This window comes from Populus trichocarpa, chromosome 13 (assembly GCF_000002775.5).
Source record: "Populus trichocarpa isolate Nisqually-1 chromosome 13, P.trichocarpa_v4.1, whole genome shotgun sequence".
Lineage (NCBI taxonomy): Eukaryota > Viridiplantae > Streptophyta > Magnoliopsida > Malpighiales > Salicaceae > Populus > Populus trichocarpa.
This window is the reverse complement of record NC_037297.2, coordinates 1,770,684-1,797,851: the sequence shown is the minus strand read 5'-3', so window position 1 is coordinate 1,797,851 and position 27,168 is coordinate 1,770,684. Positions and strand designations below refer to the sequence as shown.

The 27,168-nt window shown below is 34.8% G+C and overlaps 4 protein-coding genes across 11 annotated transcripts; 3 read left to right on the top strand and 1 right to left on the bottom strand.

Moving 5' to 3' along the window:
* Positions 1 to 27: 27 nt before the first annotated feature.
* Positions 28 to 2,050, bottom strand: LOC7473881 (60S ribosomal protein L13-1). 3 transcript variants are annotated; one of them, XM_002318996.4, is made up of 5 exons: positions 1,916 to 2,050; positions 1,336 to 1,451; positions 1,048 to 1,181; positions 461 to 619; positions 28 to 376 (listed from the first exon to the last, which is right to left on the bottom strand). In XM_002318996.4, exons 2-5 carry the CDS (start codon positions 1,442 to 1,444, stop codon positions 155 to 157), a joined length of 624 nt encoding a protein of 207 aa, XP_002319032.1. In that variant the 5' UTR covers positions 1,445 to 1,451; positions 1,916 to 2,050; the 3' UTR covers positions 28 to 154. The 3 variants fall into 3 exon arrangements, with proteins under 3 accessions (XP_002319032.1, XP_006375784.1, XP_024438905.1); XM_006375722.3 differs by having other exon boundaries at positions 1,877 to 2,017; XM_024583137.2 differs by lacking the exon at positions 1,916 to 2,050 and adding an exon at positions 1,857 to 1,880.
* Positions 2,051 to 5,000: 2,950 nt separating this feature from the next.
* Positions 5,001 to 9,910, top strand: LOC7473880 (sugar transporter ERD6-like 5). 5 transcript variants are annotated; one of them, XM_002319534.4, is made up of 18 exons: positions 5,008 to 5,351; positions 6,119 to 6,181; positions 6,716 to 6,805; positions 6,915 to 6,974; positions 7,124 to 7,189; positions 7,275 to 7,340; positions 7,433 to 7,508; positions 7,599 to 7,663; positions 7,865 to 7,957; positions 8,075 to 8,155; positions 8,266 to 8,350; positions 8,437 to 8,480; positions 8,572 to 8,634; positions 8,715 to 8,774; positions 8,863 to 8,916; positions 8,994 to 9,053; positions 9,176 to 9,290; positions 9,371 to 9,910. In XM_002319534.4, the coding sequence occupies exons 1-18, from the start codon at positions 5,190 to 5,192 to the stop codon at positions 9,499 to 9,501; spliced, it is 1,434 nt and encodes a 477-aa protein (XP_002319570.4). In that variant the 5' UTR covers positions 5,008 to 5,189; the 3' UTR covers positions 9,502 to 9,910. The 5 variants fall into 5 exon arrangements, 3 of the variants coding, with proteins under 3 accessions (XP_024438900.2, XP_024438899.2, XP_002319570.4); XR_002977244.2 differs by lacking the exon at positions 8,863 to 8,916 and having other exon boundaries at positions 5,001 to 5,351; positions 8,981 to 9,053; positions 9,371 to 9,405; XM_024583131.2 differs by lacking the exon at positions 8,075 to 8,155 and having other exon boundaries at positions 5,006 to 5,351.
* Positions 9,911 to 11,831: 1,921 nt separating this feature from the next.
* On the top strand, positions 11,832 to 21,665 carry LOC18104040 (uncharacterized). The gene is made up of 10 exons (XM_024583047.2): positions 11,832 to 12,081; positions 12,254 to 15,261; positions 15,424 to 15,927; positions 16,181 to 16,906; positions 17,059 to 17,892; positions 17,967 to 18,734; positions 19,027 to 19,863; positions 20,175 to 20,456; positions 20,533 to 20,625; positions 20,700 to 21,665. Exons 2-10 carry the CDS (start codon positions 12,418 to 12,420, stop codon positions 21,453 to 21,455), a joined length of 7,644 nt encoding a protein of 2,547 aa, XP_024438815.2. The 5' UTR covers positions 11,832 to 12,081; positions 12,254 to 12,417; the 3' UTR covers positions 21,456 to 21,665.
* A 475-nt stretch (positions 21,666 to 22,140) lies between these two features.
* On the top strand, positions 22,141 to 23,225 carry LOC7473878 (protein DMP10). 2 transcript variants are annotated; one of them, XR_002977302.2, is made up of 2 exons: positions 22,141 to 22,681; positions 22,790 to 23,225. XR_002977302.2 is itself a non-coding variant. In XM_024583385.2 (2 exons), exons 1-2 carry the CDS (start codon positions 22,342 to 22,344, stop codon positions 22,942 to 22,944), a joined length of 498 nt encoding a protein of 165 aa, XP_024439153.1. In that variant the 5' UTR covers positions 22,245 to 22,341; the 3' UTR covers positions 22,945 to 23,225. The 2 variants fall into 2 exon arrangements, 1 of the variants encoding a protein (XP_024439153.1); XM_024583385.2 differs by having other exon boundaries at positions 22,245 to 22,681; positions 22,787 to 23,225.
* Positions 23,226 to 27,168: the final 3,943 nt, after the last annotated feature.

Genomic DNA, 27,168 nt, shown 5'->3' with positions numbered 1-27,168 from the left:
GAACTTGAGCACGGCAAAAAACAATAATAATAATAATGGCAAGCAGCATATTCAAATATATTTGAAAGCAAGTCCACAAACTAGGAATCCTTGAAACTTCTAAGACACGATTGAACAACGAAACAACAAATATCCACTTGACAGGGTCAAACTTCTACTTCTTCTCTTCCTTCTCGGCTTCTGCAGCCCTCTTCAACCTGACACCAACATGGCGTGCACTCGTGCGCTCCACACGAAGCTTGTCATAAGCCCTGAATGACTTCATTTCCTCAGTGACCTTCACAAGCTCCACGCATGGCTTCTCCAGTACAATAGGCATAATCTGTCCTTGTACTTGGGTTGCAGTTGCCAGTTCCTCAGGAGCAGAATCACCAGCCTGCAAGGAATACATGTATAAAATGAAATTCCAAGTAGAAAACCAGACGATCATCATATAATTCAGCCATACCACAGAAAGTACCTTGAACTTGCGAGCACGTCTTGGGAAGACAACCAATTTGGCCTTGTATGTTTTCAGCCTCTGAACATTAGCTTGGAGACCCTCCAGAGATCGATTCCTGCGACGGTGATCAACTGCAATTCCAATTGTTGGAGCAAGTTTCTTCGGAATACCAGCAGCCTAGTGAAGAAAAAAGAAATGGTTTATTCACTATACAAAACTAACAAACATATCCACAGTTACCACGAAGAACCACAAATATCCAAACATTACATAGAAAGTGAAAACCATCCCCAAGACTCTTGCAAGACCTCAAGTAAATTTACATATCCATGCTCACAGAGAAATGTGCTATGAAAACTAGATACATATATACATATCCATCTCTATTAAATGTTGATACGAAACATTTCTAAGTTAAAATCTGAAACTGTGCAAAGTAAAACTACAACTCTATATCAGAGTAAATACAGATACCCTAACCTAAAACTCTAAGCAGATGCACGCAATTAATAGCAGGGGAAAAAATTTAAGCCCTTCGAAGATTAGAAGATAATGAAACATGAAAAAATAAACGAAGAATCAGGATAATAAAAAAAACAACTAACCTTGAGTTCTTCAAGAGAAAAACCCCTACCAGCTCTCACTTTCATATTATATTTCAAAGTCTGGCCATGTACAATGGGTCGAAGAGGTCCGGCCGTAGGTCGAGGAAAGATTTTGACTGCCTTCTTCTGACGAGCTGAAGATGGTTACAAATAACACAGGCATAAATATTCTTAATATAACTATTTCCAGGAAAGGACCCTAGAAACAACGGGCCACATGTGCAGTACATGTAAACAGACAGACAAAGATGGGTAAATTCGATTAAAAGATAAACAGAAGCCACTCACCTATGCGTCTGCGGGTCTTTCGGGCTGGTTGGTTAAACCATGTCTTGACATAGTTTTGCCAGTGCTTCTTGAAGTGTCCATTGGGCACAACATTGTTATGCTTAACCATGTCTTACCTGAACCAGTACAAGTCACAGAGTGAGAGACACGACATGTGAAACGAATCATGCTGACAACGTTAAGAAAGCAAGGCTTAAACTAACAAAAACTGAAGCACGCTATATCAAAACTAAATCACTTAGTCACTTAGATTAACCATTAACTGGCTTCCTATTGGACAAAACAAGCTACAAATCGAAGCAGCAGGATGGAGAGCACAGAGACAATGATAGAGAAAAAGGATAATAACTTGGAGTTGGGAGAAAACCCAAAACAGAAAATCACTTAATAACTCTTGTGCAAGCTAACCAGCAGGCAATATCAATCCACAAGCTAAAAAAAAAAAGAAGCAATGCTTAAAACTCGTCAGCAGATCCAACAATGTTCTTGGTAAAGCAAGCGAAGTACAAGAAAATGGTTACCCAAATTCTGGGTTACTTACAAAAAAGAAACTGAAGGCAAGGAGAGACTAGAGAGACACCTGTTAGAGAGAAAGGCGCGGCCGTTTATGAGAGGATGAGGAAGGGGAGGAGGAAGAGGAATTTTAGGGTGTAGGGTTTTTTAGGGTTAAGCTTTCGCCCTTCAAATGTGACAAAGCCCAATATAAGCCGGCCCAACACCACTAACCAGATCTCGTATTATTATGTAGATTTAAAATATATTTAGTATGCAGTGCATATTTTATAAAAAATATTTTTTATTTAAAGTAAAATTAAAATTATTTTTTTATTTTTAATATTAATTTTTTTATAAAATACTAAAAAAATCATTTAATATTTTTTCAAGCAGTCAAACGCTGTTAGAAATAGTATTTATCATTATATTTTAATTTGGATTGACTAAACAGGTAATTACTTAGTTAAAACAGTATTTTTTATTATATTATTTTTAAAAAAAATTCATTTAATTTAACTTTAAATCGTTTTTAAATATTGCGGCCCTAGGGCATTTTCCACGAAGAAAAATATTCATTTGGGCGTGGACGAGCATATGCTTCATGCTTGTCATTTGCTTCTTTTTTTTGTTATTATTATTTCTTTCTCAGTTACCTCAGGCGAGCGAGATGGTAAGTGATGCTACAATGATAAATATATAAAATTAAATATGTTTTTATAATAGTTTTAAAATAAATTTTTATATATTTAAAATAGAAGGTCTACTAGACATATTTTTAAATATAATATTTTTTATTTTTAAAATATCACTGTAAAACATTTTTAACTCTAAAATTATACAACTAAAACTTGAAATGACAAAAATAATTATTATTATAAATTTAAAACTTGACTTAGAAGTTGATCCGGGACAAAATCCAGGTCACGAGATGGAATGGTCAACCCAAGTTGATTCAAATCAACATAAAAATAAAAAGTAATTATTATTATAATTTTAAAACTCAATTCAAGGGCTGGCTGAAGCAAGGCTCGGGTCATTGGTCGGGAGGATCAACTCAAGTTAACCTAAATCAATGTAAGGATAAAAATTGTTATTGTTATATTTTAAACAATCAACTCGGGAGTTGACTAGGGCAAGCCTTAGATTACGGGTCAGGAGAGTCAAACCGATTGACCTATTTAAAAAAAAAAATCAAAGCAACCTTGTTTTGACAAAAAAAATTAAAAAAAAAAGTCAACGGGTTTTGACCCATTTGATCCTAGGTCGACCCAGGTTTTTGATTAGATCAGATTAAAACAATTCTTCCTTTATTTTTTCTTAAACTTGAAGTAGTCTAAGTCTTGAGTCGTCTGGGTTCCGAGTCAACTCGCCAAACTAGTCCGTGATTTATTATTAATTTCAATACTTAATATAAACTAAAATAAAAATATATATCTAATTATTTTTTAAAATATATAAGTTTTACAGTAATATATATTAAGGATAAAATAATTTTGTTTTCATATTTTATTTTATATATTTACTATAACCAAATATAATATAACAATTTTATCTTATCTTCACCATCTCCGTTATTTTCATCTCTCCAACCACACAATATTTAAAATACAAACCCATGTATAAATTGAGCTAAAGATTGACATGTGCTAGCGTGGCAGTATCATCAAATGGGAATAGGAATGGGGCGTCGTTTTATCTTTTTCACATAAAAAATATTTATGTTAAAAAAATATCTCATTTTTAATTAGAGACGATGAAGTCTAAAAAAAAAACTCTAACATTGAATTGAGACTCCCTTTAATGCGTTATGGGTTGAAGTTTAACCTTAAGTTAGTATATGTAAGAAAAACATAATGTACAATGAAAAGAAATAGAATAAAGATCTCAGAGAGTGTGATTGAATGAACTGGCATGTAGTTTTTAAATGGCTTGAACTTGAATGATTTACCTTATACCTATAAATATTTATAAATCTCGACCATGTCTACTTATCTTCGTAGAAAATGGTATGCACCAGTCCGAGGTATGTGACACTGCTTAAACTTCTTAGAACTCAAAAAATACATTGAGATATGTGCTTGTGTAGGTGTATTAACTATTATGTCGAGGCTTAAAAATACCATGGCCAACTTGTCGAGCTCAAAGATTGTCAAGCTAGGGTGTCTAGCTGTTCGAGGCAATCCTAAATAGCTAGAACTTCTAGCCTATCCCAACTAATCAATTTAATGTTAAAAGAATAAATTAAAAATAAAAATATTCAATTAAAAAAAAGTAAAAAAAACCTAAATAAACCCGAGTTAATATGTTAAACTCGTGATCATGCTTACACTCTCAATTGTATTTTATAACTTTTTCTCTAAAATTATTATCTATTTAATTACAGGACAACTAGGTGCATGACTCTTTCTATATAAAAAAATATTCTTTTAAGAAAGAAAAATAGGAGAGGCACGTGGAACTAAGAGTGTATTTGTTTTTGAGGTAACTTTTGTGGTTGTGGTTTAAAAAAAGTTAGTTTAAAAAAAATGTGGTTAGGCGTGGTTAGTTAGATTTAGATACGTGTTTGGTAAAAATTATGGTTGAGGTTTATATATAGTAAAAAACATAGTAAAAATTAAGTTGTGCTTTTAAAAAAATATTATAGTTAACTTGATAAATTCATTTATGATCTCAAATAACTCTAAAATTAATTAAAAAATCTAAAATTAACTTAATTTCTAAAAATTCTGGAGTTCATATCTATCCTTTTAGATCATGAGAACACCAATAAACATCTCAATAAAATTATTTTTATTGTCTAAAACAAATTTTTTTTTAATGATTGACATTAATATTAATAATATTTTTTTCTCTCTACTTACAAAATTTTTCGTATTTTTCCCAGCTATCCTCGTTTATTAGCTATAATAGCTAGCAAGGCTCAACAAAAAGTGTAGCATCGTTGCACTTCTCAAATTTTTTTTATGGCTGATGGAGAGAGAGAAGGCTGGTAGCACTCGTAAGTGGATAGAAGTACCCAACAATGACAGAAAGTGTAAAGGGCTTATAGGTCTGAAACTTTAATACATGGTTAAATCGATTAAAATTAGAAAATTCAGGGACCTAATGCACTTTTATCCCTTCATTAATCCTCAACAAGAAAAACAGAAGACAAGGCAGTCAACATCGAGCGGGTCCCTTGCCAGCAGTCTACCTGTCATCCTGTCTTGGTGTTCATCATCAAGTCCTCCTATACAGAAACTCTCTTTCCATGCTTGACCTTGAACAGTTGAACTCATCTTTGCTTCATGGTCCCTTAATTGTTTTGGCTCTATTATATCTTGGTCTTTCAAGAAATTCAAGATAAGAGTAGGATAAGCATGGAAGGAGAAATATCAAGCCCTTTACTTCTCAAAGAAAGGACTCAAATACATGGTGGTGGCAGTGGAGGGGAAGAGCAGAGAGGAGGTTCTTCAGCAACAACTATGGTGGTGTTAAGTACCCTCGTAGCTGTGTCAGGTTCATATGTTTTCGGATCAGCTGTAAGTTCTTTCACTATTACCCTTACTATCATTGTAAGTAAATGTGTGGTCCGTGAAAGATTTCCTATTTCGATACACGATGAATATGTTGGGATTAAATTTTGTCTCGTGCAGAATCTTGGGCCTAACTGCCCTTAATTGACACCAATTTTTATTTCTTGTAAATGATGAACTAGTTAGATTAAGTTTGCATGGTTTTAGAGGTAAATAATTCTCAAGGCTTAACCAATGGATGGATTCATCAGTCATAGATTTGCAAATAAAAGATCATGAGTCGTAGCCCTGATACTGATTTGCTGTTAATTAATGCTGCAAGGCAGAACGCAGTGGCATGACAATTGCATTATTCTGAGAAGCTATCTTCTTTTTTTCCCCTCCATTAAAATGCATTTATGAGCAAAAAAACATGAAGTTTGAAAGTAACTAGTAAGATACATTTGGAAAAGAATTGCCCTAATTTTTATTGATGAAAGATAAGGTAGCGGATTGCAATTACAACAGGTGCATTTAATCAGAGGATCTTCAAATCTCAACTTGGAATTTGAACGATATTGGTACTAACTTTTGATGAATATGTTTATATTTGCATGGTGAGGTGTGAAGATTTTCTATTCTAATGATTTCTTTTCTGGGGTGCATAGCAGTCTTTGGCAGTGTGATAATATGAACTTGTTAGGCCTATTGTGCACAATGATATCTCTCCTCCAAAAGAATTGCTATCTATTTCAGCTGATTTGTGGACTAAACTGCATAAATTTTATGTACAGATAGGATATTCATCACCTACTCAATCTGGAATCATGGAAGACCTGGGTCTCTCTGTAGCAGAGGTAAGCAATTATAATACAAGGTTAAGTAAAATCTTTTCAGTTGTTCAATAAGTACTGCATCATTCTGTCCTTTTGCATAAAATGCCTTGTATTGCTTCTTTTCTGTTTATAGGAGCATGGATCTCTGATATGCAGTCTTGTTTTAACACATAAATTGATTTTAGTCGATGGAAATAATCCTGATCTCATTGTTATCAACACTTTCCTAACAGAATGACCTTTAGTAATGGAGGGAATTGTAACATAATAATATAAAACCATTATGGAGCTCGCCTAATAACTTAAGTTTTTAGATTGAGATGGTTCTTTGACGGGAATAACAATATATCTTTCATGATTAGTAATGAAAGGCAATAGTTGCATGTATTGAACTTCATCATTCACCAAGAAACTTGATGTCATCAGCCAAATTGCATGTGTCTAAGAAGATTAAAAATTATATGCCATTAATTGAATCTCGTGTGTAATTTATTGTATTTTAATTTTCTTTTGAATTCCTCAAATGTTTACTTTCTTTCTCATTTTTTTATGCAGTACTCACTTTTTGGTTCAATATTGACCATTGGGGCAATGATAGGAGCAGTAATGAGTGGGAGAATAGCAGATTATATCGGTCGAAGAGGTGTAAGTAGTACCGTGGAATTATAACTGGCTGTACCACATTACTATTAAATTCTACATCAAGCCACTGTTTAACTCTTGATTTTTCCTTACTTTGGCTTTGACAAACCAGACAATGGGCTTTTCAGAAATAATCTGCATTATAGGGTGGATGCTAATAACATTCTCCAAGGTTCTCTTCTCATCTCCTTCTACGTCCTGCAGTTTCATTACTATGCTTATGCTCTGTACAGTTTCTAAGGAGAATATGAATGCCTCAATATCAGTTCTATGTTTATTTTATTCAATCAATATGTTGAACTTTTCAATGTGTGTTGAAAGGCTTCTTGGTGGCTTGATGTTGGAAGACTGCTTGTGGGATATGGGATGGGCCTTCTTTCTTATGTGGTAATTCTCTTTCAGCATTTGATTCACATTTGATTACTTGTTCATGGATCAGGACTAAGTCATTTGTGTTTTCATTAACAAAAAGATTCCCATATACATAGCTGAAATTACTCCTAAGAATCTTCGAGGAGGTTTTACGACAGTTCATCAGGTATGGCATTATGAAGTCCACTTAGTGTATACTGTTTGGCTCTAGACAAAGAATATCATTTTCTGACGCCCTACTTACCACTGATTCTGCAGTTGATGATATGCTGTGGGGTGTCAATTACATATCTCATTGGAGCTTTCATGTCCTGGCGAAGCTTAGCTCTAATTGGTAATATTTCTGTCTGCTTAATTTGGTGATCCTACAAAGTAATGTGAAGGTAGTTCCATGACTGCTGGCTTGTCTTTGGTTTCAATCCAGGAACTATTCCATGTATTGTTCAGATTGTTGGTCTATTCTTCATTCCAGAATCTCCTAGATGGTTGGTGAGCAATACTCCAAAATTGTAAACAACTTTGTATGGCCATGAAGGGATTGTAATTTTGTCATTGCTGCTCAAGAAACTTCTGAGTATTTTGTGGCCATGTAAATTGCTAAGATTTCTTGTTCTTGTTAGTGCATGTAAGAAAAGCTAGCATCTTTTTTACATGAGATATTTGAGAGTATATGGCAAATGACCGTTGCAGGCAAAGATTGGGCAAGGTAAAGAATGTGAAGTGGCTCTACAGTGCCTTAGAGGGCACAATGCTGATATTTCTGATGAAGCAGCTGAGATTAGAGTAAGCTTTTTACTTGGTATGTTCTACATAAAATTGAAGTTTTGCACTTCGCTTTACGATTGTGTTTTTTGTTATTTGCTTTGACATAAGAATAGAGATGGATTTTAATGGTTACAGGATTACACAGAAACCATTCTGCAGCTTTCGGAAGCTAGTATATTTGAATTATTCCAGTGGAAATATGCTCATTCACTCATCGTGAGCTTTCTGTGATACATCCTAACCACAAAATTTTCCCTTTTTGTCCCTGTGAATTTGGAGAAACATTCAATAGGAATAAAATTTAGGAGTAAATTAAATTTGTTTAGGTTGGAGTTGGCCTGATGGTACTGCAACAATTTGGAGGGGTCAATGGCATTGCATTTTATGCAAGTTCCATATTTATATCAGCAGGTAGATGAAGGATCTTTCATTAATTAATTATACAAAATTTATTCAAACAGGAGAAGTGATCATTTGAATCTCTGATTGTATGACAGGGTTCTCTGGCAGTATCGGGATGATTGCAATGGTTGTTGTTCAGGTTACAACTCTCAATGTTGTTAAGCATTGGACTCTGCTTAATTCTTTTTAAGAGATAAAGTGTGACAAATATTAGAATTTGTTTTCTGCAGATTCCAATGACAGCACTTGGAGTAGTTTTGATGGATATATCTGGACGACGTCCTCTTTTGATGGTATGAAGGCATAGAAATTGTTCGAAGTCTGTGATGTCATTTGAGTGTTAACCCATCCTGAAGTCTACCAATTTCTATAGGTCTCTGCAGCAGGAACATGCTTGGGTTGCTTTCTTGCAGCATTATCGTTTTTATTGCAGGTTCTTTTGGAATAAAATCATTTCTCTTGGAAATATTTTCCCCATTTTTATGTAAATTTGCTGAGAGCACATAGCTTGCTATTTGCAGTACCTTAATAAATCGGTGGCTGTCTCTCCATTTCTTGCACTTTTTGGTGTGCTGGTAATGCTAAATAACTATAAAGGCAAATTCTCCTTTGTTTTTGATGTACATGTTATGCTTACAGATCATTCAATCAGATTTATACAGGATCATTCTCACTAGGTATGGGAGGGATTCCATGGGTTATTATGTCTGAGGTAAGTGGACTACATGAGGCTCAACTATTCGTGGTGCTCGAAATTTTTTATTATCTTCGATAAACTTTTGAAATATGAATAAATGATGAATAGCTTGACCATAAGAATGATTTCAATTTCAGGTCTTTCCTATAAACACGAAGGGTTCAGCTGGAAGCCTAGTGACACTAGTTAGCTGGTTAGGTTCTTGGATTATATCCTATGCTTTCAACTTCTTGATGGATTGGAGTTCAGCAGGTAATGTTCTCTCTTGCTTTCTATTTCTCTGTTTTATGTAGACAAAATCTAAGCTACCGTGTAATATTCTTTGGCTTCAGGAACGTTCTTCATATTCTCATGCATATGTGGCCTGACCGTCCTGTTTGTGGCAAAGCTGGTACCAGAGACCAAGGGGCGAACACTAGAAGAAATACAAGCATCAATGAATCCATTATCAGCGAAGAGATAAATCCTATCATTTCAGCATAAGACACATTACAAAATAACATGGAAGTGGCTTGGTTCTGCATGTAAGACTAAACATGCTATCAAGAATTTTGATTCAAGTTCTTTTCTTTCTAAGAGGTGGAATGGAATAACCCGGTTGAAGTATAGTGATCATACATCTGTAATGCTTGTATGTCCGATATAGGTCTCATTCTTCTACCATTTCCAGGAGTCGATGGCTATTCATAGCTATCACTTTGATACCAAAGAAGTATTCGGCCTGATGCTTTATTTTTGTCCTAGTTGATCCTAATTCGACATTAAAAGTCCTTTGTAAGAGTGACTGATTATCGTAAGATCGAATAAGGGGTACTGAAGTTGTGATAGAAAATAAGCTCAATCTCTAAAATCACACTATCTATTTTGAATCATTGTCCGGGCTTATATGTAGAGAGCTGGGTTGATACTTCTTTTTCTTTTTCATTTTTTTTCGAAAGTTCAGGATATCTGAGATCCAATGTTCATGTCCAGACAAGTCATGCAAACAAGAATTGAATTGGTACATTTATGGAAAAAAAAAAGTTTATGTTTTGCATCTTATCATTGGATTGAAATCCGAGATATAACCAAGGAATATATCCACTCACAGCTTCAGCCAAGACTTCAAAGGTTTGTGACAGTAACTAATTGAAACCCTGTATGAGATCAAAGGACGGCATGCTTATATCTTGTTCAAGTTTCCATAAGACACATTACAAAATAACATGAGGAATGCTTTGTTGGATTGTGTCCAAATTCCAAACTCTGTACCAGCTTGGCAAGAAAGCAAAGGGGCGATTATTAACAGCAGCATGGATGGGTGTTTTGTCTGCCTAAGGTTGTCAGGTCATGCCAGCAAGAATTCCAATTTTTACGGAAATAATGAATGCTTTGAGACTTGCTGATGTGAACATGGTTAGAGTGCATGGAATGGGTGGTATGGGCAAGAACACGTTGGTGAAAGAGGTTGCGATAGAAGCCATGAAGAACAAATTATTTGACAAGATGGTTATTGCAACTGTAACCCAGAACCAGGACATCATGAAAGCTCAAGGGCAAATTGCAGACCAGCTTGGCCTAACATTCGACGAGGAAAGTGAATTGGGAATAGCAAGTCGACTGCGTGGTAAATTTTAGAAAATCAACCGCCGTCAAGCTCCCTCACTCGAGGAAAACTCGTCTTCAAGTTCTTGGTCAGAAATTGAGCTCTTGAACCAAATTAGTCCATTTCTTTTCATCCTCTAGACTAGCCTTTGATGCGAATTTTGGAAAATCATATTTTTCTTTGTCCTGTTTGATATTAATTTCAACCTTCTAAATAATTATAGCTACTAGTTCTAGTTTTTTACTGGTTAGTATAATCACAACATGTTAACTGACTTCATGTTGTCCCTTAGATTTCAACTATACTTCATGTCCTTGTTTTCAACATGTTTAGTGATTTAGGACTTGTTCCTCTAGTTTCTCAGGAGTCGTTGATCCTTGTTTGTCGAATCCTTTTGACACTACTAAATCTTCGATGCTTTTTTGCCTCAATTTGTTCTGATTTTTCAACAGGAAGAATTTCCAATTACTCGTGTAGTTTCTCAATGGCTTCTTCTCATGATACTGGAACATCCACTATTTTCTGTTCTTCCGATTCCAATTCCTTCAAAGATGACGATAATTGTTGTTCTTATGCTTCTTTAGAAGAAAACTTTATTGCTCGAGCAATTGATTATTAGAATTATAGGTTTATCAGCAAAAACACTATCATCTAGGATATTATATCCCAATCTTCAGCACCATGAGTTAAATCTCTAATGCTTCATTAATGCTTCGTAAACACCATCTTTTATATAATGATAATGCCTATATGGGCTTGTAAAAATAGATCTAGAATTTGATTCGCAGCAAGTTTTTAGGCAAGCTCTTATTCTCATATATTTTTTTAAAATAATATCTTTATCTTATCTTTTCCAACTCATTTTTTAATTGAATTCAACAAATTTATTATTATTTATTAGTATATATAATTCTTGATTAATTTTATTAAACTTACATAAATTTTCCTGTTCATAAATTATTATTTTTTTAATAAATTTTCCTGTTCATAAATTATTTTTTTTGGATGGTTAATAAACTGAAAATAATATTTGTATTTTTCTGCATTGCAACGTTTCACGAGGAATCAAACTAGTAGTTGTTTAATTTCTTTGTCAATTGCAAGGTCAATAATTAATGTTAATGGCCAAAAGTTTCGCTTGATGCAGCTGTAGATGGCACAAGTCTGCACATGAAATTTTTATTTCTTTATGCTTGCTCATGAATTTTTTTAATCGAAAGTATAATAAGAAAAGCCGCCTCTCATGACTACAAACAAACTACGACTATTGACATTTGAGTCGACACCGTCATCACCAAGTCTACCCTTTTAGCTTCTTTCCCATTCATCACTACCAACTCTTATTTACTGATAGCTACTTTCATTCTGTCCATCTTCCAGTGGCTGTCTGTGCTCTGCACTCTTATCTTCATGAATCATCTGTCAAACATCCCTGCTGCTTTGCCCTTGTAGTTTGAGGTATGTACTTCGCTTTCACTTGTCCCTTCATGTTGTAGAAGTTGCTGTTCTCTTATGGTTTTCTTTGTATCCGATCTTGATAGGAAAAGGGAAAATTTTTGCTTGCTTACTTTCATCTTGACTTTTGTATAACTTGAAATTATTCTCTCTTGCTCCTTTTCTTTGTATCCAGTCTTGAAGAAAGGGAGAAGAAACAAAGATCATTGCTTGTTGCATTTTTCTTGAATTTTTGGACTGTGTACATTGTTAGCCTTCGTTTGCTTGTGAGCTCCACAAGGAAAAAAGAAATAACAAAGAGGAGATTAAAAAAGAGAGAGAAATCCGAGAGAAAACAAGATGGCTGTGGATATCATTCTTTCTGTTGTATCACCTATTGTTGAGCTTGCAATTGGTTCCTTTAAAATACACATTTCTAATGCATTTTATTGCAAGAGCAACCTCCGACATCTGAAGGAGGAAGTTGATAAGTTGAAAAATGCGCGAGAAAGGTTGCAACACTTGGTTGACGAGGATAGAAGAAAAGGGAAGGTGATCCAAGACGATGTTGCGAAGTGGCTACTTGAGGTGGACGGGATCACTGAAAAGGTGGAAAGGGAACTTGCTCAAGATGAGGGCGGAGTAAAGAAGAAATGCTTCATGGGATTGTGTCCAAATTTTAAAACAAGGTACCAGTTTGGAAAGAAAGCAGAGGAGAAATTAGCAACAGTTAAAGCTAAACTAGAGGAACAACGCAGCTTTGGTTCGATTTCCTACCATGCTGCACCGTCAGGGGTGGAGGCCATGTCTGGAAAAGGCTATCAGGCCATGCAATCAAGAATACCAGTGTTTAATGAAATCATGAATGCCTTAAAAGCTGCTGATGTGAACATAGTTGGGGTGTATGGAATGGGTGGTGTGGGAAAGACCACACTGGTGAAAGAGGTCTCCAAACAAGCCATAGAGGATAAATTATTTGACAAGATGGTTATTGCCAGTGTAACTCGAAACCCAGACATCATGAAAATTCAAGGGCAAATTGCAGACCAGCTTGGCCTAACATTCAACGAGGAAAGTGAATGGGGAAGAGCAGGTCGATTGCGTGAGAGGTTGAAGCAAGAGAAGAAGATTCTTGTTGTCCTAGATGATCTATGGAAGAGGCTTGATTTAGAAGCAATTGGGATTTCATTTAAGGATGAACAAAATGAATGCAAAATGCTGCTGACATCGAGAGAATTTGATGTTTTATCAAGTGAAATGGAAGTTGAGAAAAACTTCTCAATTAGTGGTTTAAAGGAAGATGAAGCTTGGGAGTTGTTCAAGAAAACGGCAGGTGGTAATGTTGAAAGTCCAGATGTCCAATCCATAGCATTGAAGATCGCAACAAAGTGTGCAGGTTTGCCCCTGGCCATTGTAACTGTTGCAAAGGCTTTAAAGGATAAGAGGCTGTCCGAGTGGAAGGATGCATTGCGAGAGCTGAAAAGACCGTCCCCTAGGAATTTCACAGGAGTGCAGGCAGAAGTGTATAGCGCTATAGAACTAAGCTACAAGCATCTTGGAAGTGAAGAGCTGAAGGCGATTTTTCTTCTTTCCAGTCGAATGGGCTACAACGCCTCCATTCAAGACTTGTTGAAATACAGCATGGGCTCAGGTTTGTTTTCTGATGTTGCTACCATAGAAGAAGTCCGAGATAAAGTGAATTCTTTGCTTCATAAACTCAAAACCTCCAGTTTGTTGCTCGATGGTGATACTAGTAAGCAGTTTTCTATTCATGATGTTGTTCGTGATGTTGCCATATCAATTGCTTTTAGAGATCACAATGTGTTTTTGAGGAGTGATGAGGTTGAATTGAAATGGCAGTATAAGGATTCACTGGAGAGTCATGCAGAGATTTGGTTACATGGTAATAGCTTTGGGTTTCCTGAAGATTTGCAATATCCACTACTCAAAGTTTTGAATATGAATAGTGAAGATTCTTCTTTGGAAGTACCTGAAAACATATTTAGGGGCACGCAAAAACTCAAAGTCTTAGGCCTGACCAATCTATCTTTTCCAGCCCCGCATTCATCTCTTCATTTCCTAAAGAACCTCCGTTCATTGTGCCTTCATCAATCTTCACTTGGAGAGATAGCTATTATTGGGGAGCTAAAAAAATTAGAAATCCTTAGTTTTGTTAAATCTAATATTAAGCATCTGCCGAAAGAAATAGGGCAATTGACCAAGTTAAAGTTATTAGATTTAAGTGATTGTTCTGAACTTGAAGTGATTTCACCAAATGTTATTTCAAATTTATCACTTTTAGAAGAATTGTTTGTAGGCAACAGCTTTCATCATTGGGATATTGAAGGACACAATAATGCTAGTCTTATCGAGCTAGAACACTTGTCCCACTTGACTAATTTAGACGTACATATGCTAGATTCCCGTGTTATGTCCACAGACTTGTTTTCTACAAAATTAGAAAGATTTAGAATATTCATAGGAGATGTTTGGGATTGGGACGGGGCCTATGAAACCTTAAGAACATTGAAGTTGAAGCTCAATGAAAGCACTGATCATTTGAAGCATGGAGTTCTGATGCTGCTAAAGAGAACTGAAGATTTGTATTTACTTGAAATGAAGGGTATTAAGAATGTCATTTGTGAACTGGATAGTGAAGGTTTTCCACAGCTGAAGTACCTCCATCTGCACAATAGTCCAGACATTCAATATATCATTGATACAATGAAAGGGGTTCCTGCGAACATCCTTCCATTTCCCATGTTGGAGTCTTTGTTTCTATACAATTTGGTATCTTTAGAGAAGATTTATCATGGCACACTCAAGACACCATCTTTCGGCAAACTACAAAAGCTAGAAGTGAAACATTGTAATAAATTGAAGAACCTCTTCTCATTCTCCATTGCACGGGGTCTTTTGCTACTTCAAAGCATCAATATTACCTGCTGCCGGAACCTGGAAGAGATTGTTGTTGAAGAAAGTGAAGAATTTGACAACAAGAATGAAGAAATCAACTTGATGGAGTTCACTCAAGTACGCTCCTTGTCCTTAAAATATTTACCGAATCTCAGAAACTTCTGCTCGAAAGAGAAGGCATCATGTTTATATCAAACACAATCAAAGTCAAGAACAACTGGCATGGATTTTGGAGAAATCATTTTGGAGGATGAGCCACATGCTCCAATGCAACTTTTTGATGAAAAGGTACTTGCATGTATGTATATCTTACATAATTATCCCCCCCCCCCCCCCAAAAAAAAAAAAAAAAAAAAACTGATGCTCATTTTACTTTGTTTCTCGAATAATCATTTCATTTCCTTAAATTAAGGAATAGATTTCTTAATGAATTGAAAAATGTGCATGCAGTTTGTGTTTCCGAACTTGGAGGATTTGAAATTGCATTCTATCAACATCGAAAGGCTATGGGATGGCCAACTTCCAGCAATTACAGTTTCCATTCAAAATTTACAAAGACTGGTTGTGAAAAAATGTGGCAGTTTGAAATATATATTTTCCTCTTCTATGGTTAAAAGTCTTGTACAACTCAAGCATCTTGCAATACATGATTGCATGTCAGTGGAAGAGATAATAGTAACAGAAGAATTAGATGAAGAAGAAAGGACGAGTAAGATGGTATTCCTGAAACTAGAACACATTGAACTCTTGAGTCTTCCGAAACTGAAACACTTTTGTATTGGTTCTCATATTGAATGTCCATTGTTGAAAAGATTGGTGATAGACTGGTGTCATGACTTTCAGACATTCGTTTCCGAGTTTAGCAGCACAAACCTGACAACTAGAAATGGCGCCCGGGAAGTGAACCTGGAGGAGAACTTCTACAATGCCATGCAACCTCTCTTTGATGACAAGGTGACAATTGTTTTAGTGAATTTCACTATTATTCAACTCATCATATGGTGAACAACGCTAGAAGGCAATTTCTTTGTATTTTTTGTTTATCTTACAAGCTATGATCTTTTGTACCAGTTTTTATTTCTTGCTTTCCCCATTATGGTTCAATTTTCTTAAAAACATAATAGATACTATTATTTGTTATTTAGTTAGAAAATTCTTTCCTATATGATTTTGATTTACTTATGACAAAGTGGAATGTCTATTGCAGGTTGTATTCCCTTGCTTAGCTGAAATCCAAATCTCACACATAGATAAGATATGGCACAATCAACTTGCTGCCGGTTCTTTTTGTGAGCTGAGATCAATGAGTATTTCTGATTGTGATAAGCTGGTGAATATTTTTCCATCAATCTTGCTAACAAGATTCCAAAGACTAGAGATGCTAGAAATTAGTCATTGTCATTCCTTAGAAACTATATTTGAGCTTCAAGGACTCGGCGGTGAAGAAATCCAAGCATTTAATGTCTTCCAGTTACAAGACCTGGATTTGTATAATCTACCCAAATTGAAGCATATATGGAATAAGGATCCGCAAGGAAGACTCATTTTCCAGAATCTGCATTCTGTAAGGGTAGGGAAATGTAGTGCTCTGAAGAATCTCTTTCCAGTCTCCATTGCTAGAGACCTTCCACAACTTGAAAAGCTTGAGATAAAGGAGTGTGGGGTGGAGGAAATTGTTGCAAACGCAGAAGGTGATGAAACAGCCCCCTGTTTTGATTTTCCTCATCTAACCTCATTGACACTTGAAAAAATACCAGAATTTAGGAACTTTTATCCAGGGAAACATTCTTGGGAATGTCCTATCTTAAAAAGTTTAGAGGTGTCGGGCTGTGGCAATGTGAAGTTATTTGGATCAGAATCTCATACATCCCAAGAAATTCAAAGGGGAAGCCAACAGGACCAAATTCAGCAACCCCTCTTTTTTGTTGAAAAGGTATGGATCTATTCTGCACCATGCTTTTTTCCCTTTACTTTTTTCTTATCCAAAATGAAAGTGCAGTATGCATAAATAACAGCAGTTGGAATTTACTTATTATTTGGAGGAATGTCAACCGGCATTTCCTTTTTGTTCTAATCTGTCTCCAGGTGATCTCGACCTTGGAGGAATTGTCATTAAGTGGTGAAAACCCCACAACGTCAATTATTTGGCGCTGCCAACTTCCAGAGAAGTACTATTCTGCGGTGAAACTTCTAAGGCTGCACTATTTTCAGGAAGAATCGGATACTATTCCATTTGGTTTCATACAAATATTGTGCAATCTGGAAACACTCTATGTGACACGTAGTTCTTTCAAAAGGCTATTCTCATATGAAGGGCTTACTGATGTGAATCAGAGACAAAGGATGCTTGGACGATTAAGGAATTTCAAAATAATAAGTTCAGTTGGCGATATGAGGCATATGTGGAAGGATAATGACCAACTGGTTCAATTTCTTCAAAATCTTGGCACTCTAGAAGTAATTTCTTGTCACAGTTTGGTCAATCTAGCACCATCATCTGCTTCATTTGAAAATTTAACAATTTTAGATGTGCGGTGTTGCTTTGGATTATTGAACTTAATAACATCCTCAACTGCGAAAAGTCTAGTGCAGCTTGTAAAGTTGACCGTTCGTTCTTGCAAAAAGGTGATGGAAATAGTAGCAAAAGAGAGAGATGAAACAGAAGATGAGATCATTTTCAGCAAACTAGAATATTTGGAACTTGTCAAGTTAGAAAGCCTCACCAGCTTCTGCCCAGGAAATCACACCTTCAAATTCCCATCATTAAAGGAAATTGTTGTGAGACAATGCCCCAAGATGAGGATTTTCTCTCCCAGAGTTGTAAGCACGCCTAAGCTACAGGGAGTATGTTTTGCCAAGAATAAAGTGTGTTGGCAGGGAAATCTTAATAACACCATACAACAGCTGTACACAGAAATGGTATGTACTGATAACTCAAGCATTTTAGTAATCATCATTTTTTTTTGTACTAATTCATTATTATGGTTGAGCAGGTTGGATTTGGTAATATATGGGAGTTAAAGCTCTCTGATTTTCCCCAATTAAAAGAGAGATGGCACGACCAACTTCCCTTCAACTTTTGTAGAATTTTGGCAAACCTCACGGTGGATGACTGCGCATTTGTCTCCAATGCTATACCATCCAATCTACTACAGTTCATGAATAACTTGAGACATCTGTATGTGAGAAACTGTGATTCTCTTGAAGAAGTATTTGATTTGGAGGGGCTCAATGCTGAGGAAGGGCATGCTCAGCTGTTGCCCAATTTAAAGGAATTGCAGTTGATTGATCTGCCAAGGCTGAGGGATATATGCAGCAGGGATCCTCAAGGAATTTTGGACTTCAAAAACCTGAAATCGCTGAAAGTTCATAATTGTAGCAGTTTGAGAGATTTATTTACACCATCCACGGCATCTGGCCTTGTGCAACTCAACAAGATAGAAATAAGAAACTGTGCCATGATGGAAAAGATCATCACAGAAGAGAGAGTAGAGGAAGCAGCAACATATAGAATCATATTCCCTGTACTGAAAGTGATAGTTCTCGAGTCCTTACATAGCATGACCAGTATCTATTCAGGAACTGGTATTCTGGGAATTCCATCCTTAGAGGAGATTGGCATAGACAATTGTCCAAATTTGAAGACATTTATTTCCTCATTTTTGAGTGAGCATGTACCGATTTCAGTCAATAAGGGACAAGGATATAGACTATATGAGCGAGACCATGATATTTCCACTGCACCATCTCTCAATCATAAGGTCAGTTTCTTTATCTGAGGCTTTTTCACAACTTATTATTTCTTTTGCCTCCAATATGTGACCATGCAGTTACATAATTCTCAAACCATTCTACAATTACTCCCAATTTTTATACTTGTAGATGCTAACGTTGCAAATACTATTTTGTTCAGAGATGATCATAAATTTAAATTGGGAAGGGAAAAGAAAACCATTTTAAAATAAGACTTGTGGTAGGATCTGCCAATCAGTGTGGTTCTTGACAATAAATTGCAGGAATAAGTTTATTTTTTGTCTTTGACTTGGATCCCAGGTTGCATTTCCAAACATGAAAAAGTTGAGAGTGGAATGGAATGATGTGATGGAGGTTATACAGAATGGCCAATTCCGAGTTGAGTACTTCTACAAACTGGAAGGTCTTACACTCATGCGCTTCCCCTGTGACAATGTTGATTTTCCATCCCATTTTCTTCAAAGATTCATCAATTTAAAAAATCTTGTTGTAAGAGATGCCTCTTTCGAAGAAATAGTATTGTATGAAGGGAAAGATGATGAAGAAAATCATATCAGGGTTTTAGCACAATTAAAAAAACTGGAGCTGTCTAAACTGCCGAAACTCATGCATCTGTCAAAGGAAGGTTCTCAGACATGCAAGATTTTTCAGAATTTGGAAAGTTTGAGAGTATTGGAATGTGGCATGCTGAAAATTCTAATTCCATCAGCATTGTCTTTCCAGTGTTTAACGACCCTGGAAGTGTCAAACTGTCATGGATTGATAAATTTGATGACGTCTTCAACAGCCAAATATCTGGTGCAGCTCACGTCTCTGAGTGTAACTGAATGCAAAATGATTGAAGAAATTATAGTGAGCGAGGAGAATGAGGTAGCAAATGAGATCATTTTTCAGAAATTAGAGCATTTGAGACTTCGAAGCTTGCCAAGCCTCACAAGTTTCCACTCAGGGAAATGTGCGTTCACTTTTCCATCTTTGGAAGAAGTGTTCTTGATAGAATGCCCCAAGATGAAATTTTTTTCTGAAGGAATCATAAGCACACCAGAGCTGGAGACTGTCCTGTTAACAGAAGAGGACGATGAAGGGTACTGGGAGGAGGACCTTAATTCCACTGTACAAAAATTGTTTGTGGAGATGGTATGAATTGTTTCACCAAATCTTCTTACCTTTTCTATATTTTGATCTGTTCTTTCTCTTGCACGAAGCATAAAACTTTATGAAATTGCACAACAATTTTATCAATTACCCATCACACTTCCAGAATTTATTTTTCCTATTTTGTTGTCTCTCATACCAACTTTATGAAATCACCCTTCTTTATGCAGAATCTGAGTGTAGTCTAACTAATGATATCCCTCAATCACATAAAACTTCATCATTATGTATTAGTTTTTTGTTATCACATCATTACTTATTTAATTAACTCATTTTTGTTAACTTAACTGCAGGGTGATGGAGCAGCGCAATCCGAACTGCTAAGCATACCCAAACAGCCAACATTAGCCCGTGAGGCTAAAGCAGATGGAAATGCACCAAGTGCTGTCTCTGAGAGACGAGCTTCTGAGGATTTGCATTTAACTGGGACCTCAGAAGCCAGAAAAGATATCTCTCCCGTTTTTGAAACATTGCTGAGAAACAAACAAAATAGGATCAAAGGTGTTTTGCTAGAACCCAAGATTGCTCAATTAGCTTCAAGATACCAAGATTTTCATGCAGCTTCAAATGATAAGGTAGCTCTCTCTTCTATCTAGAAATACTTTCTAGAATATGATTTTGAATTAATTGCTAATGGCATCTGGAATGTAGGATTCTAGACAAGGTCAAAGTTCCTCAACTCCCATGGATTCTAAAGCTCAGATCTCTCTACAAGAGCAGACAGATTCCCAAGCAACTGATAATGTAATTTTCTCCCTCGGAATATAACTTCTTATACACTTTCTTGTACATTCATGTAAACTTTAAATTTCTTGCAGGGTGAGACCTCACTGGCCAATGCTATTCCTACTATTTCAGTTCAGCAGAGCTACAGAGTTCTTGTATCTCCTGCCACCTCTGTTGAACAAGTCTCTATGTTGACTTCTACATCCTTAACCAACAGAACTTCCTCTCAAGAGCTCACATTCAGCACCGCTTCAAGCTCTAATGCTCCTTCTGGATCTCTCAAGTCCTGTGGTGTGAGCTTTGAGATATACAGGTGTTCTATAGATTTGTTGAAGGAGCTCTTAATGAAATCCCCTGCAGAAGTAGCCACATCAGCTGACCGCCTATTGCTGCTGTCCGGTTTGAAGAATTTAAAGAACTGTCCGTTTCTGAATTATCAGCAACAAAAAATCATTCAACTATACGTTGAAAATTTTGACACTTTGGTCACAAGCCACCCATTTGATGAGCAAAAAATCGACTGGACTAGTTCTATCAAGTCCTCTATTGAAGATCACAAAAGGAGACTTGCCGAGCTGGATATTTCTGATGAAGATATTACCAGCAAGATTAGCAGGCTTAAAGCAGAAAAGGATGCCCTTAACAAGCGACTTCAGGAAATTCAGGAAGAAGAAGATCATATCCGAAGAAACAAGGAAAGTCTCCATGCCCAGAGAATCATTAGAAATGGAAGACTAGAAATACAGATTGGTGCTTTGTTGGAAGCTCAGAGGCATAAAAGAGAAACTGAGGGTAGGGCTAGCCATGTTAATGAGAATTGGGCTGAGTTCAGGAGCTTGTTTGCTTAAGCTTTGAGCTTTGCTTTTGGAAAAGAACTATTCCTGCTCTGCTTGTTACCATAAACCATTTGTAGAACAACAGTTTTGCATGTAACTATAATGGCTCTATTGGTAGCATCATTCTTGTTTAGAAATTTGCCTTCAAATGCAGAATGGCAAGAAGTAGGGCAAAAATTCAAGCCCCAATGGGCTCTAATGGATAAAAACGGTTTATAGAAAGTTCATGTAATGATTATTTTAAGATTTTGAGCTAGACTGATGAAAATTCAATTACAAATAAAAAATATGCTATATTCAAAAGTTCCAGTAGAATTTAATAAAATATTATCAGCTTCCAACTACCAACAAAGACTTGACAAAATAACCTTGCATGTTCTTACAATCAGGGAATTTCATGATTAAAAAAAAAAAACAATCAGGTAGTTTTTACATGGTTTAAAAAAATTAGATTTTTGAAGAATATTTTTAGTTGTGGTTTTAAAAATATATAAATAAAAAAATATTACTTTAGTTTATCAAGGAAGGGAATTTTAAGGACCATTGCACATGCATGTGTGCATGCTTTAGCCGAATACGTATACCCTTTTGAAATCAACTTTATCATTATGTTGGATCAGATTCTTAATGTTGTTATAATTAATTACTTGACCAGAATTAATGCTGATATATATTTCTCTATCAAAAAGAAAATAAATAAACCTGAAAATTCCATTCCAGAACGGCAAACCTCACCATGCTTACATATACATGAACACGCACAATATACGTCTTATTTTAACTAAATTCTCCCTACTTGCCTATAAATCAAGCACAGCCCAACCATATCATATGCAAAACAAACACCTATACTACAGCTAATTTCGCCTCCTTCTAAATCAATACCTGTCGCCTTTCAATGTCGATCTCATCATCCAAACTTGGCCAAAGGAGCCAAGTCACTGCAGCCAACCTAGCAAACTTGTTGCCAACAGGCACAGTCCTTGCAGCTGAATCCCTAATACCTTCATTCACAAACAACGGTGAATGTACACTTGCGAACGAATACCTTACCTTAGGTATCATTGTGTGTTGTTCACTAGGTTGTTTTCTTTCCTCCTTTACTGATAGCTTCACTGGCAAGGATGGCAAGATGTACTATGGCATAGCCACATGGAACAGTTTCCATATATTCAATGATATCGATAGTGATGATGGTGCAGGAAGGGAAGAAACGACCAAAGAGTTCTTGGCTGCCTGTAGAATCACTTTTATAGACTTCGTGCATGCTTTTACATCACTAACAGTTTTCTTGGTTTTTGCTCTTAGTAATTCTAACGTGCAGAATTGCTTCTTCCCTAAAGCAGGAGCTAATGAGAAAGCACTTATCATGAATTTGCCGTTAGGAGCTGGGTTCTTGGCAAGCTTTTTGTTCATGTTATTTCCTACCAAACGAAGAGGAATTGGCTACGCCGACACAGCACCTGTGAAAAAAGAAGGCATAATTAAAGAGTCTGCATAATTAAAGATCGCATAGCACTGCATAAGGGCCTGAAAAGTATGTTCTTCATATTGTGTACTACTCAATATCAGGATGATCATATGAGAAACTTGAATCAGTTCATGTACAAGAGAGGTGAATGGAAAAGTATGAAGTAGCCGCGATGTTCATTAACAAAATATATTTCTTCACCTAGCCTTCGGAGCTAAAAATTACTTCACCATTAACTCTTGAGTAGAACTGTAGTAAATGATGCTAGCTTGTAATGGAAATTAAATTCAAGATCTTCCTAGTTTTAAGTACTTAATTTCCTTAAACCATAACAGCATTCAAGTTTAATTGTGCGTGAAAATGGTGGTTGTAACTGTTAATTAGAGGTAAATGAGAATTTTGATTTAAAATACAGTTATGTATTTTTAAAAGAAAAAAAAGTTGTGACTATTAAGATAAAAAACAGTTTATCTTCAAATAAATGTCAAATTAATTATTAGAATATATTATCTGTATAAATTCCAAAAGAAATTTTATAATTATAACAACTCTACATTTTATTGTATATTTTTCTTCTCATCAAATATTTATATTCCTTTTAATATGTTCCTGAGAGATTTACCTTTACAAATCCGGTTCACTGTTCATTTTCATTTATGCTACAAGAGTAAGAGATTGAGTGAATTTTAAAAAAAAATATTGCAATCAAATTGTAAACATCATAAAAATAAATATTAAATTATTTTAAAATTGAAGAATTGATCATTGCCTCAATCTATATCTTGTAGTTTATATTTTGTCAATAAATATTAAATATTTTTAATATTAGTTATATATATGTTTTATATGTATTTTTAGGAATTATAAGAAAACAAAAATAACAATAACATAAGAGCAATATGTGTCAAATTAAATATTTATCTAGACTCCTATATATATATATATATATATATATATATATATATATATATATATATATATATATATATATATTCACTACCATTGTAGTTGAGCTAGTCCAAAGTATCAAACTCACAATTAGCAAAAATACTCATCTATATATCTTTTAAAAAAAGAAGAGAAATACGTAGTCTACCAAATAGACAGTATATGATCATTCATTTTTCAAGAAAATTATGTGCGCCTTTGCACTCAGTACTTTTGGACGTTGCAAATTAATCTATTTTCATATGCTAAATACACCAAGAAAGCCTTTTAATTAAAAAAAAAATTATCTTTTTGCTAATCAAAACATATAGTATAAAACGCTATCACTTGGAAGGAACTAGTGAAATAGTAGATAAATAGATAGAGGCCTGCGGTGTTTTGTTTTAAAGAAGTAAGAAATAATGACTAATTGAAAAAAAAAAATTGTCGATATTATGAAAAGACACTCTCCAGGTATATATTCTTAAAATATTTTAATGATTTTATTTGATAAAATATAAATATTAAATGAGAACAGAATAACCTTTCATAAAAAAAATCTGAAGCTCAATTACCAACAAATTAAATGCTGAAGGACAAATTAAAAAAAATCTATATTAAAAAAGAACAGAAAACCTAACTTGATTCAGCAAGTTAAATTCACGACCCGATTGTGAAGTTAGGATAATCTTTTTATATATATAAAAAAACCGAATAAAACAATGAAGGACAAAACTAAAAAACAAAAAAAAAATATGAGTCAGCTCGGGTAAAATCGACTAACTTGCAACCTAGAATATGAAATCAGGATAACTTTATAGAAAAAAATAAAAAAAATCATGAAGGTGAAAGCTTGATACCCAATGTTGAAGGATAAAAATAAAATAAAAGATAAATTTAAAAAATACATCATAAATAAAGAATGAATTCAAATCGAGTTAATATTTGAATCCATGACCCGGTCATGAGATTAGGTTACTCCATATATATAAAGCATACTAAAAACAAATTTCACAAAGCAAAAATCTCAATCATTCAAACTCAAAAAACAAAATTACATATAGAAATAAAGAATGAAGTTAAAATTTGATATAAAAAATAAGTTAAATAAAACAATAAGGGATGAAATTGAAAAATAAAATAAATCAAGAAAATGATAAAAAAAATAGTAATTAAAAGAATGAAGAAAAAATCTAATATAAAAATTAAATGAAATAAAATAATTAGGGATGAGATTGAAAATAAAATAAATCAAGAAAATAAAGAAAAAAACAATAAAAAATAGCAATAAAAATAATGAGGATCAAATTTGACAAATAAAAAAATTGAAGGAGGATGAAATTTAAAAAATTTATTTTTATAAATTATTTTAAATAAAACAAATAGTAATAAAAAGAACTTGGACCAAATTTAAATGAAAAATAAATTGGATGGATGGCTTGAAAATTTAAACGGTTAGACATGAAAATCGAGAAAAAGAGAGAAAATAAAAAAAAGAAAAAGGTTGTCAATTTCAAACTGGAGGTTCTTTGATCATATGCACAGTCCAGGTATGGAAGGGACAACACCGAGACAAATCGAATAACATCCCAAAAGCAACCGTTCAACCATACCACCTATCAACCTACACATAAATGGCGTTGCCTCAACCTACACACTAACATTTGCAATGCATATATCAACCATCTTTTCTATTTAAATCATGTTTATATTTATTCAATTATCGAAGAGCCCCTCTATTAATTTGATTATTGTAAAAAAAACATGATGAAAATATGTAAAAGCATGCAATTGGATGCCAGTTCAATTTTATTTTTTTTTTGCTTTTAAAAAGCAAATGAGTCATTAATTTTATTGTTTTACAAAACACGAAAGTACTAAAAATACCATAGAGCACAGGTTTAATAATTTCTTCTTTTAAAGACAATAAAGTTATTTTACTATGCAAAAAGATATAGAAAGACCTCCTTGCCCTTGTTTAATTTGAAAATGACTTTTGGGCCATAAGGAAAAGAAGATTCTATCCCATAGAAGGCTTGGTGATTTTTTTTTTTAAAAAAAGTCATTTTACTGTTTCAAGTCACAATAATTTGTGTTTTGGTATTCAATGGAAAACCAAGCCTTTATAATCTTTTTTTTTTAATTGATGAATTTGTGAAAAAAACTAAGACAAAAATTAGGTTTTGAAAACAAGAAAAAAATTTAATATTTAAGTTAATAAATGCATGAAAAGAAAATAACATATAGGAAAAGAAAAATAAAATGAAGTTTAAGGAGTGTGTATCTGCGTATAGTTTGACTCTGTGTGCATGTATGCTCTAACTTTGTATGGCTAGAATTTGTGTCCTGCTATATGTGATGAGTCTGGTTGGATGTCTTCGAACTTGTCGTATGGTCTAGCATGTTAGAGAATAATATAAATCATATCATAGGACCTCACCTAACAGCTTAAGCTATTGAGTTGAGATGGTTCTTTGACATGGTATCAGAGCTTTAATGGCCAAGCGGTCACGAGTTCGAATCTCACCATCCCCATTTATTTGATAAAAATTAAGCACAAGGTAATGTGGGTCTGTGCAAGTTTCAAGCCCAAAGGCTTTCATTTGAGGGGGTGTGTTAGAGAATAATATAAATCATATCATAGGACCTCACCTAACCGCTTAAGTTATTGGGTTGAGATGGTTCTTTGACATAGCACATATGGCTAACTCACATCTTTCCATAGCTAGACTTTCTCGTCTTCACCTATGAATGGGTGTGTTTGTATGCCCATCCTTGAGCTCACTTCATGGAGAAGAAAACTATTTGTGCTAAAAAAATTATCATGGAGGGTTACTCCATGCTTGTCTGGGTCGCTGTGCTTGCTCTGCTGTTGGTGCAGAAGTCGATGCCTAACATTGGTAGTGGTGCGAGGTTCTGTGATTGAAGAATAATTTGGTGATAGCACGAGAGTTGGTGATGGCAGTTGTCGTAGCACTGTGTGACTAGTTGTGCTCTTCATTGGTGTACATCATTATAATTACAAGAAACTTTAAAATATGTTGGGAATTTATTTAGCAAAATTTACTATGAATCTTCTCGTGAAATACTTCTCATTAATCTTCATGGAACGAAAGGGAAAAGCCGTCGCTACAACCAGTGCTCAAAATCAGGGTGGGCACAACGGGGATGGCGACGACGAGAGGAAGAGGAAGGAGGCAGATGAAGCGTATCGCAGACTCCAAATCCGAAAGGCTGAGAAAGCGATTGCGGAATGTCATCTTTATTTATCATCAATGATTTTTATTTTTATTTTTTAACATACATGATTCTAAATTTATTAAATTA